General features: G+C 37.4%; 1 protein-coding gene across 7 annotated transcripts in view; it reads left to right on the top strand.

The window, feature by feature from the left end:
• LAMA2 (laminin subunit alpha 2) overlaps window positions 1-13,071 on the top strand; it is a 618,514-nt gene that overhangs the window by 522,764 nt on the left and 82,679 nt on the right. For all 7 annotated transcript variants that reach the window (XM_032274826.1, XM_032274824.1, XM_032274825.1 and 4 more), the window contains one exon: window positions 3,701-3,803. In XM_032274826.1, the coding sequence (XP_032130717.1) occupies window positions 3,701-3,803 (103 nt within the window). The remainder of the gene's footprint in view (window positions 1-3,700; window positions 3,804-13,071) is intronic.

Raw genomic sequence — 13,071 nt, 5'->3', positions numbered from 1 at the left:
CAGCAAAATGACACAAGAATAGAAAATCAAACACCACATGTTCTCACTCATAGGCGGGTGATGAACAATGAGCACACATGGACTCAGGGAGGGAAGCATCACACACTGGGGTCTGTTGGGCGGCTAAGGGAGGGACAGCGGGGGGGGAGATCAGGGAAGAATAACATGGGGAGAAATGCCAGATGTAGGTGATGGGGGGATGGAGGCAGCAAACCACATTGCCATGTGTGTACCTATGCAACAATACTGCATGATCTGCACATGTACCCCAGAACCTAAAGTACAATTAAAAAGTAAGTAAATAAATAAATGAATAAAACAAATACGCCACCGAAGAAGGTGGAAAATAAGCTTGTGAAAAGATGCTCAGTGTTATTAGTCATAAGGAAAACACAAAGCAAAATCAAAATGATGACCAATTATAATGTCTAAAATTTTAAAAGACAGGCTACCCTGAATATTCACAAAGATATGGGCAAGCTCAACGTTATTAGTCATAAGGAAAACACAAAATAAAACCAAAACGATAACCAATTAGAATGTCTAAAATTTTAAAAGACAGGTTATACCAAGTATCAACAAAGGTGTAGACAATGGAACTTCATACACTGATGGTGGCAATATAAATACTGCATAAACTTTAGAAAACAGGTTGATAATTTCTTTAAAATGCAAACATAAGTTACTGTATGATCCAAGCATTCTGCTTGTATGTATTCACTCCAAGATAAATGATGGTGTATGTTCACCCAAAAAATTGTACAGATGTGTATGTATCCAATGAAATACTACTTACCAATCAAAAGGACCAAATATGGATACACACACAACATGGATAAACTATATCTTTCACTCAACATAGTTTAGACAACATGTTGACATAGTTAGACAACATAGTTTAGAACATGCAGCATTTGACTTTCTGTTCCTGTGTTAGTTTGCTAAGAATAATGTCTAAACTATGTTGAGTGAAAGAAGTCAGACAAAAAGAGAGTACATACAGAATGATTCTGTTTATATAGATTCTATGAAGTGCAAACCGACAGTGATGGAAAGCAACCAGAGGGAACAGAAGGAAAGATAGAAGGAAGAGATTCAAAAGGAATGGATGTATACTCTACCAACGTTGTGGTAATGGTCTCATGGGTGTACATATTCAAAACTTATCCAATCGTACATTTTAAGTATGCATGGTTTATATATGCCAGTTTTACCTCAATAAAAATATTAAAAAGTATTGGTCACCTCTAGTCATAGTCCCTTCACAATTTCCACAGCTCGGATTTTAGTCTCTTGGGCTGTTGTTTGGGCCATATTCCTCTTTTCTCTCTCACCTATTCCCTTCATTTTCTTTTTAAAAATTTTTAAAAATTTTTTAATTTTTGAAACTTGTATTTTAGGTTCAAGGGTACACGTGCGGGCTTGTTATATAGGTAAACTCTTATCATGGAGGTTTGTTGTACAGATTTCGGCACACATGAACTAAGCCTGCTACCCAATAGTTATTTCTCTGATTCTCTCCCTCCTCCCACTATCTACCCTCAAACAGGCCCCAGTGTATGTTGTTCTCCTCTTTGTCTCCATATGTTCTCATTGTTTAGCTCCCAATTATAAGTGAGAACATGCAGCATTTGACTTTCTGTTTCTGCGTTAGTTTGCTAAGAATAATGGGCTCCAGCTCAATTCATGTTCCTGCAAAGGACATGATCACATTCGTTTTATGACTGCATAGTATTTCATGGTGTATATGTACCACATTTTATATATCCAATTTGCCACTGATGCTATTCCTTTTATTTTCTTGTGCCCAGCAAATCAACCTTCTCTCTCTAGTTTTATCCTGTACCTCACTTTGCACACCTGAGGTTAGCTTTAAAATTATGATTTTAAATGCTTCTCAGATCATATTCTTACAAAAAGCATTCACCAAGGCTCTGGGGAAAGCTATTTTCTTTTTTCTTTTCTTTCTTTTTTCGTCTAGTTTTATCTAGTACTATAAATGACCCATATTATCTTGATGATTCAGGGTTGTATTATCATCCCTGGTTATTTTACTACAATAAGGTTGGCATCTCCTGAGACCTACTTTATCTCTATACATTTTATCTCTTTTCAAATTGGCTCAGATTCCTGAGCTTTAAAATATTCTTGTCTCCACTTTTTAGAGTTTCTCTTCTCTTTGCTCATTGTCAGACAGATTGTCAGCTGTCACTTCTACTGTTTTCACGTGTCTGTTTAGAGAATCGTCACACTTTCTTTCATTGTAATTTCCTGTCTCTTAACTGTTTTGATTCGGAAAACCTATAAGCAAGAGATTAAAAACAATGTGTAAATTTGGAATAAATCTAGAATCTGAGTGGGTAACCTGAGGCTTACTTTGTGAGTTAAAGTGCATTGTATCTTTGCCATTAATTTTGACACTTTTTTTTTTCCAAGATAAATGACACATGTGATGTTAGTGTATCTAATTCCCAAGGGAACTGTAGCAACGAGAATTCCTGTTTTCCCAGTGGAAAACATTCATTAGTTTTCTGGAGAATAATTTGCCAAGGTTGTCTTTTGTAAGAACTATTTTCAGTACCCCTTTTTATTTATGTAGATATTTCCAATATATCTTTTTGTAGATGTCATAGTATTGTACAATGAGTCTGTTCTATGAGCAATCGATTATTTACCTGAAAGCTGTTAGAATAATACATTAAAATAAATTTGACCACAGCCATACCAAGTTCTGTAATTTTTCTAGTTTAATGTTCAAATAATGTGACTGATAAAATAGTGTAACTGAGGCAGTGCAGATGCCTTTAATGAGTGCTCTGTCTGTGATCATCTGAGTTCAGATTTGTATCTTCAACAGTAAGTATTTAGCATTCTCCAGCCCTTCTTGCACTCGCAATGCTTTTTCAATTTAAAATTTACACATAAGATCCGATTTGATTTATTTCCTGGCATATATGAATTATGTAATAATTGCTAAGGAGCAAACACCATTAAAATGGGTAACTAGACATTGAAGTTAAACATTCCTTTTACGTATCATTCTATTAACTTTGTGTCATCTTTTTAAATCTAAGCCTAAACAAATATATCTTTGCTTGGAGATAATTGTGGCTCAGAGATTGTCATTTAGAAGATTGTGTTTTGCCATACTGCTTTAAGATGCATTTTTTAAAAGGAACAGTGTTCTTTCTTATTTCAGCACTTGGGAGGTACAGGAAATGCTCCCCTCTCCCTCCACAACTAGAGTGAAATTTGCTTAGGGATAAAGTCAGGGGACGTGTTTCGTTCTTCATTTGCTTGACCTCTGCAGCACGTGATAATAGTGATCAGTTACATCCTTGCAACACTGCCAGCCATCATGCGTTGAGTCACTTCTGCATCTCTTAATTTCCATAATGTCATGCTCTCCTCATTTCTCCTTTTCCTCTCTGGACTCTCAGTCACCTTGTCAGCTCCACTTTCTCTGCCTACTCCCTAAACACTGAAGTTCCCAAGAACTTTGTTCTAGATCTTCTTCTCATACCGTAATAAACAGTCTCCTAACTGTAACTACCAAACATGTGCTAATAATTTGCAATTCTGGATCTGCAGCCCAGAACTCATTCCCAAAGGGAAACTCTTTGTGCCTACTGCCTTCTGGATCCCTTCACTCCATTATTTCACAGTTTTAGATGTATGACTTTGATTTTTCTGTCCACAGGCAACAGGTCCTCGGGGTTTATTAAAGGAAGATGCCAAAGGCTCTCTTCAGAAAAGCTTCAGGATTCTTAATGAAGCCAAGAAGTTAGCAAATGATGTAAAAGGTCAGTGTGGCCATAGATTTTATTACATTCCAGTTAATTGTGTTGTTACTGATAAGATATTCTATCACACCATTGGAGAATATAATTTCTTTAGCATGATTTTTGTGATGATTCTATAATCTATTTAATGCAAGTAAACTTTCTCACTAGTTTTATAAATTTTGTCTGCCTATCTCACTTCAACTAGGGTAATATTTCATAATTTGTAAGTCTTATTTCTATAGCATCACTTCACCTGCATCTAACATATAGTAACTTTTAGCATAATAAGTTTTTTAGAGTATCAAACCCAGGCCATCCATAGTGGTTCATGCCTGTGATCCCAGTGTTTTGGGAGGCTGAGGCAGGAGGATCACTTGGGGCCAAGAATTTGAGACCAGTCAGGGAAGCATAGCAAGATCCTTTCTCTAGAAAACGTTTTTAAAAAATTTAGCCAGGTGTGGCAGCATGAGCTCATAGGCATACCTACTTGGAAGGCTGAGGCAGGAGGATCACTTTAGGTTTTGGGTTTGAAGTTACGGTGAGTTGTGATCACACTAATATACACCAGCCTGGGTGAAAGTGTAAGACCCTGTCTCTAAAAAGAAAAACAAAATTAAATACATTTTTCTTTTTTTTTTTGAGACAAAGTCTTGCTCTGTCACCCAGGCTGGAGTACAATGGTGTGATCTTGGCTTACTGTAGCCTCTGCCTCCCAGGTTCAAGTGATTCTCCTGCCTCAGCCTCCTGAGTATATGGGATTACAGGTGTGTGCCACCATGTCAACTAATTTTTTTCTTTTGAGTAGAGACGGGGTTTCATCGTGTTGGTCAGGATGGTCTCAAACTCCTGACCTCAAGCAGTCCTCCCAACTCGGCCTCCAAAAGTGCTGGGATTACAGGCATGTGCCACCATGCCCGGCCCTAAATACATTTTTCTTGTATTTTATTTCTCATTCAAGGGTCAAAATGCACAAAATATCTACTGCTATATTATGGGTTTTGTTTTAAGAATATATCATTAAACATGGCTGCTCTCTATACAAGCCGGTTTATTATCTCATGCACGTATCTCTTGTTTCTCATTTGAATTGCCACCTGTTTCTCTCCCCAGTTTCATTCCCTACTGTTTTCTGTCTCATATCTGTCTTCCCAACCTTACCAAAGTATTCACAATTCCTCCCAAACATGCTACTATTCCAAGCCTTCATGTTTTCAGTATTATTTCTTCCTTGGAATGCCTCATCCTTCATCTCTCTTCTTTGTCTAACTTATTTCTCCCAGACCTTCAGGATTTAGTTCAAATACCATCATTTCTATGAAACCTAACACCTCATCTGATTTACATGCCCTCTCTCTGGTGTACTTATCTCATAGACCTGTCAAACCACCACGATCATGGACTAATTAATATCCATCTTTTTTTTAATTAAAAAATATTTTATTGATGCATAATAGATGTATATATTTTTGGCATTTCATCTTCTCGAGGAAAGACATGAGGTTTTGTTAACTGTGTATTTCTAATATGCATAATAGTGGCCAGTGCAAATGAGGAAATACTTCTTTTTTTACAATAGGTAGTGTTGGTGTTACGTCAGAAAGAAAAGAGGTTTAAAAATCATTTATATTTGGCATGTTTTGGTCTCAGTAGAGGCCGATATAGAATTATAAGTTCTATCTCCATTATAAGTAACATTTTAATAGTACAATTCTTCGGGCTGTGTATTACAGGTGAAATAAAACTCCCTACATACCTAATTCTGCACAGCAGGTACCTCTTATTACAATCTGAAGCATGACTATAAAAAGCCAAAACCTGTGTTTCTATTGGACAAGTGGATTCAACCCCGTGACTTTGTGGTCACTTCCTCCTATCTCATACCCTTTCCCAGGGCTGGGAATAGGGAGGAAGTGAGTGAAGTGAGTCCTGCGAGTGCAGGAACCAATCCTGTCTTTAAGATTTTAATAACACCAGGGCCCTGTCTTTGCCTCTGTTTCCCCACAGACACTGATATTATAAAAATGAAGATTGAGTCCACTTGTCCCATAGGAACACGGGTTTTAGCTTTCTACAGTCACTCTTCAGATGGCAATAAGAGCTATTTGCTATGCAGAATTATGCATGCAAGGAGTTTTATTTTGCCTGTAGTACACAGTCCAAAGGATTGTACTATTAAAGTGTCATTTATAACGGAGATCAAATTTGTTCATCATGTATCTTGTTTATTGCATAATTTTGATTTTTTACATACTGCATTAAAATATTTTTATCTTGCCTGCAGAATTTTTTAATGCACCTTTAAATTTTGCACCTGAGCTGAGTGCCTTAATCACCTCATGCTCCCCCAGTCCTGCCCTTGCCTCTATTTCCCCATAAACACTGATATTATAAAAATAAAGAAAAAAATTACGTTTAGGCATGTTTTTTCTAAGAGAAAGGGAAATCTAAAGAAAAGCATGGTAGAAAGGATTAGGAGATAGAAATGTTCGTTAGTTTAAATGTCTTTTTTTGTAGTTCAGGTAGTGCATTATTTAAAGTAATGAAAACCCACAAACTACTGAAGTAATAATTCCTCTAGAAAACCAAGCCAAGGCTATGACGGAGATGGGAATGTTTTCTTGCTACATTATGACATTTCTCTGATTTGTGGTCAATTACACTGGTTATAAAATGGCTGTTAATCAGGGAAATGCCATATATTACCACCAGGAACTGCTGAAATAGGCCCTACAGAGAAAAACTCTTGACAGCAGCTATTAAAATAGAGATTTAGTCATTTCTCTCTCTATGGTGGCTGGAGTTAGAAGGAATAAAAATGGTGGGGCCAGTATATCCCCCATATTTCTGATGTGTTGCTTGGTTCAGTTCAGTACAGTTCAGTTAGTTCATGAGCTTTAGTCATGAATGACTTAGTACTGCTCCCTGCCATTTTTATGCTGTCCTTGCCTTGAGGGAGTCTGAACTTGCCAGGAGCAATTTGTTTTGCTTTTTAATTTTTGAATATACATATGTTAAAAGTAAATTTGCCCTTGTATGAGTTTGAGATTTGAAGCCTGTCTGCCTTGCACTGATCGAATGTCTGTGGAGATAAAAGACATTTTGTTGATGGATATGAGGCTTGGTACAAATTGATGGATGACTGAAAGAGTGAGAAGATGAATTAATACCACCAGGTGAATTAATACTACTTTGTAGGTGGACAAGAAATTTTTTTAGGCCGGGCGCAGTGGCTCATGCCCTGTAATTCCAACATTTTGGGAGGCCGAGGTAGGCAGATTGTTTGAGCCCAAGAGGTCAAGAACAGCCTGGGCCACATGGTGAAACCCCATCTATACAAAAAAAGAAAAAAATTAGCCAGGCATGATGGCGCACGCCTATAGTCTCAGCTACTCAGCTAGTCAGGAAGCTGAAATGAGAGGATGACCAGAGCCCACGAGGCAGAGGTTTCAGTGAGCCAAGATTGCTCCATTGCACTCCAGCTTGGGTGACAGAGTGGCAGCCTGTCTCAAATAATAATTAATTAATAATAAAAACTTTAAAAAAATTGCCAGGCGCGGTGGCTCACGCCTGTAATCCCAGCACTTTGGGAGGCCAAGGCGGGTGGATCACGAGGTCAAGAGATCGAGACCATCCTGGTCACCATGGTGAAACTCCGTCTCTACTAAAAATACAAAAAAAAATTAGCTGGGCATGGTGGCACATGCCTGTAATCACAGCTACTCAGGAGGCTGAGGCAGGAGAACTGCCTGAACCCAGGAGGCGGAGGTTGCGGTGAGCCAAGATCGTGTCATTGCACTCCAGCCTGGGTAACAAGAGTGAAACTCCGTCTCAAAAAAAAAAAAAAAAATTAAAAAAAATTTCAGTAAATTACTAACTTCAGGTTCTCTTGGAATGTGTACAAGGCAAGGAAAAAGTAGAGCTTGGTTTATTAAAAGTTTGAGAATACTAAGATTTTTAAATTGTACATCTTATCTTATACTGACTGACTTTTCAGTTGTATTTCCTTCTTAATTTATATCCAATTTTTGTCTTTGCCCAAGATAAATGAAATTACTTAATTACTTAGGAAAAAAGTAGATAACATGTCTACCTGGTGCGGTGGCTCATGCCTGTAATCCCAGCACTTTGGGAGGCCGAGGCGAGCGGATCACCTGAGGTCAGGAGTTCAAGACCAGCCTGGCCAATGTGGTGAAACACCATCTCTAGTAAAAATGCAAAAATTAGCTGGGCGTGGTGACGGGCACCTGTAATCCCAGCTACTCAGGATGCTGAGGTAGGAGAATTGTTTGAACCCAGGAGATTGAGGTTGCAGTGAGCCAAGATTGTACCACTGCATTCCAGCCAGGGCAACAGAGCTAGACTCTGTCTGAAAAAAAAAAAAAAAAAAAAAAAAAGGTAACATGTCTATAAAATAGATAACACAGGAAATAAAAAGATCTATTCTCTGGAGCTTTGTGACAGCTTGTTTAAAGGAAGTGGTTTGTCTCATAGCACTATAGGCTGTGGTATATAAATACAGTTAACCTTTGAACAATGTGGGGATTGAAAAGCATGAATCCCCTGCACAGTTGAAAATCCATGTATAACATTAGACTCTTCATAAAGTTGACTAAAAAAAAACCTATTCCCAAGTGCAAGAATAATGAATCAGTGCATTGCTTGACATATGGTGCTGTCCCACATGGAGAACAGCATGAAACATTATTCCATCATTAAGTTTTATCAAACCAATTGAAACCTTCCTTCTATACTATGGACCTCCAAACGCTCAGCCATTCTGTTCAGACAAATGGGTCATGAAGATCCTGAGATCACGGATGTAATACACTTGCAAATGCTACTCTGTTGAGATTCTGTGTTATTATTTTATGTTTTTTAAAAAGAGAATAAACTGGAATACTGCAGTGCTGCTAAACCAAAGTATGATACAGGAGCTCAGCTTTGACTAAGGGATCCTTTTATGATTAAATATGTACTCCTTTTGAATTTGCATACCACCATTTGCCTGAATCAGCCTTTCCATAGCAGGCATGTAAAAGACAAGCGAAATTGGCTCTACTGACAACAACTGTAGACTAAAAGGATGGCATTAAGCCTGGGTCCCCTGGCCCTCTGTGGTCTAGAGAACAAACCAGTCTTTTCTAGATGAATCTGCTGATCCTTCATGCAGAGTTTTGGTTTCTCCTTTAGAGTGTGAATGGTGGAAATCAAAAAAGAAAACCAGGGTACACTTGGATTAGTAGGAAAAATAAAAATTGGCAAAATAGTGACAAATAGGGAGGAGCAGGATCTATTAGAAAGATTATCCCTAAGAGTGAGACGTAGCTTGTCATATCCAATCCCCCCATGTGAGTAGAGGGCAAAAAACGAACATTCAGAACAGGCCAGTATAACATCTCAGCAAGAGACAAAAGGCTGTGCGATACAAATGGGGTTACAGCTAAAAACTGATCTGTGCTTTGTTGTATGTTCAGAATCAGAGTCTGGGATTCTGTGGGGTTTTTTGGAAGTAAGTTAGTCAAGACCAGAGATAAACAGAAATGCCTTCAAGAACGTGACAGATAATATTAAGGTGTGGTGGGGTCCTATGTTAAACCAAAGAGTATTTGTCTTATTTTAAGGTATTAAATTTCAATTTTCTTTTTTTTTTTTTCATCACCTTTATTCTTTTTTTCCCCATTTATTTATTTTATTGCATTTTAGGTTTTGGGGTACATGTGAAGAACATGCAAAATTAAATTTCTATTTTCTTGCTGGTCAAAAGTAAACAAGCCTGCAAGCCTAGTCAGCATGTCTATAAGAGCCAAATGTGGGTGTTGATGTCATGTCTGGTGGTTTTAGTTTTTCAGTCCACTGGCTGCAGAGGGGACTCCCCTTTATCTCAATATCCTAAATCTTTGCAGAACCTGCTACCAGACAAGTACATCTTCCCTCCTTTCCGGAAGCTCCTCCTATGACACCCTAGTGGGAGGAGGAGCATATGCAAGCATGGTGCTCATTGTGAACAAGATCTAATTTACTTTCAGATCAGAAGAGGGTTTCTCCATAACCTGACTCCCTGTAAAACAGTCACCTCTGAGGTTCCCATACATGGTCACTCTAGTATATATGTTTGTCTGTGCAGAGTAACTAATTGGATATAAAACACATCCCAAACTTGTGACAGCTACTGGGGAAAGGGAAGCACAGGAGTAACAGTCATGAAAGAAGGCTAGAAGTATAAAGGTTCAGAAAAACTATATCATTCCTAATTATTGTAACTAAACTCAATGACTGCCTACATAATACAGAGAATTGGAGGGATTTCTCTAAAAAGTACAAAGACTGGGTGTAGCAACCTTATCAAATCAATTGTCTGGAGACCTAGGAGAGAAATACAGTTGTAGATTTCACCTTCTGTTCTTCCTCACTCAGGTGCTTTTCTTTCCTTCCTAGGTCTCAAGATCCTGCACTGGGTATTTGGGTTGGCTTAGGAGACAGGGTCTTTAGAAATCTCAAGAAGCCAACATTTGGGCATAGTGGCTTACGCCTGTAATCCCAGCACTTTGGGAGGCTGTGGCAGGCAGATGCTTCAAGACCAGGAGTTCAGACCAGTCTGGGCAACATAGTGAAACACTATCTCTACCAAAAATACAAAAAAGTAGCCAGGCATGGTAGTGTGAGCCGGTAGTTCCAGCTACTCCAGAGGCTGATGTGGGAGGATCACCTGAGCCAAGCCCAGGAGGTTGAGGCTGTAGCTGTGATCGTGCCACTGCATGCCAGCCTGGGCAACAGAATGAGACCCTGTCTCAAAAAGAAAAAAAAAAAATGAAAAGGACTATACAAGTGGATGAAAAAGTATAGTAAAACAATTCAAGTAAAATTGTACCTCCCATGTCCTTAAACTAGCCAAAGGTAGAAATACAACATAATATAATACAATTAATAAAATGTATAAAATCATCATATACTGTATAATTTAGTAAAGTTGGCCACACCTCATATGTAAAACAAAATTATTTAAGTGAAAGAACACTAACAATTTGAATAAACTGCTATTCAATAATTTTTCATTTTACTTCTGTAGTGAAAGTAATAAAAATTTTATACAAATTTATGACATAGTCGTCCAGAATGGACAAAGAGGCAAATACATTATTTCGTGCATCTCTATTTCTATTGTTATTATTTGTTTTGCAACATACTTTACTCTGTTTCACGGTTTGTTATTTTTGACACCTCTCTCTGTGACACCTGCTGCATCCATTCCATTTCCAAATCCTGCCAGATCTTTCTTTCCAGAAGAAAGAAAGTTCTGAAAGATTTTTCAGATCTGTTTCTTTCTGTTTCCCCAGTCACTGCTACTGCCACATAACTAATCCATTACCTTATAAGTTTGTATCACAGCAAACTCTGAGGCATTCTTCTCTTATCCCTATGCACAATTACCAAAACTGTCTTTCTCCAAATATTACATTTGCCCCTTCATCGAATATTAACTGACTCTCATTCCTAGGCTGCAGCTTGTGGCTATATAGCTTGTCCGTAGCGCAACTCTAGTAGACATCATTTACGTGTGATGTCATTGTAAATGTACTATCGAAATTTTCCAGCAGATACGAGTAAAGAGTCTTGAGGAAGTGATAGTTTTCAAATAGGCACCAGGGTACTATGTGATCTAGGGTGTATTGCTACATGAAATCTGGACACTTTACTGATCCTTAGGCCAAAGGTTCTCCATGAATCTCCTTCCACTCAGCAAGCTGCGTTTGGACTCCTCTGCCATGCATACCCACCCCTCTCTCTACACTCATCCTCTGTCACCCTCTACTCACCGTATATGGTTTCTCCCATCTGAAAGGCCCATGGCTCTTGTCTTTATCAATCTTCTTTATTATATTAATTAATATTATACAATGCCTCTGTGAGAACCAGTTTAAAATGAGATGTTTTTGATTAACCAAACTCAAATCACACTTTTATGGAACATACATTATTTTAAAAGATTATTTATAAAAATAAACGCATATACTGACAATCTGATGTTGAACTATGCTGTTCTTGTTGATATATGATGTTGTAATTGCTCTTAAAATTCCTATAACTTGATTTCTGCCGATTTTCGCTAAGTAAGAAACTCTCCAATGACATGTCATATTTTCTAATTCTTCTATCTCTCTCCAGCAACCTAAAAATTACTTTCTACATTCATCAATAAATGCTTTGTAAATAACCTGAAAATGTACAATATTGACATGTATATATGCCCAATTCTCTTAGCTAATTTTGGGGTATCAAGGTTTCACAAGAAACAAAAATCAACACTTTGGATTTAAGATAAAACTTTCCTTTAAAAAAGCCAAAAAGTAGAGACCTCATCTATACATTTTTTTTTATAAAAATTTTTTAACTAGAAAAATAAACATATAAAGGCCAGGCTTGGTGGCTTAAGCATGTAATCTTAGCATTTGGGGAGGGCAAGGAGGGAGGATCGCTTGAGCTCAGAAGTTTGAGACCATCCTAGGCAACATAGTGAGACCTTGTCTTTATATTTTTTGTAAAAAAAAAAAAAAACTTTTTAAATAAATAAGCCAAGAAGTAGACAAGATTAAGCAGACAAAATTGATTAATTAATTAACTAAAGATAAGATTAACCTATACAGATTCTATTAACACTTCAGAGGAAGATCTGAATATTTGGGGGGAATTTTGTATTGGCTTTCCCAGCCTGCATTTCAAATTGGAATTTTAAATCCAATTTAAAATTCATTGTGTTTTAAAACATTGCCAGAGGAAAAATTTAAAAAGATATACCAAAGGAAATTTAATTAGAGTACATTGCTTGCTTTAACAATGGGCAATATTTACATAATAATAATGTAAACAGTGAACTGGGACCATGTAGAATGTTTACAGTTATCTAACTAAAGAGTCAACTATATTGAAACAAGGGTTTAAATGAATACGCATATAAGAAAACTAAATCATTACCAATTATAATGACATCAATAGATAATTTATAAATTTAAAGCATCAATAAATAACATTAGAAACATATTTAATTTAATTTAATTAATTAATTTATTTTTTGAGACAGTCTTGCTTCATCAACAGGCACCAGGCTGGAGTGCTGTGGCATAATCTCAGCTCACTGCAACCTCCACCTCCTGGGTTCAAGTGATTCTCCTGCCTCAGCCTCCTGAGTAGCTGGGACTACAGGTGTGCGCCACCACACCCAGCTAAATTTTGTATTTTTAGTAGAGATGGAATTTCACCATGTTGGCCAGGATGGTCTCGATCTCTTGAC

The sequence above is a fragment of the Sapajus apella genome, unplaced genomic scaffold (genome assembly GCF_009761245.1).
Source record: "Sapajus apella isolate SASKATOON/1434 unplaced genomic scaffold, GSC_monkey_1.0 scaffold6, whole genome shotgun sequence".
Taxonomy (NCBI): Eukaryota; Metazoa; Chordata; class Mammalia; order Primates; family Cebidae; genus Sapajus; species Sapajus apella.
Note: the sequence above shows the minus strand (reverse complement) of the source record. Positions and strands in the feature narration are given on the sequence as shown.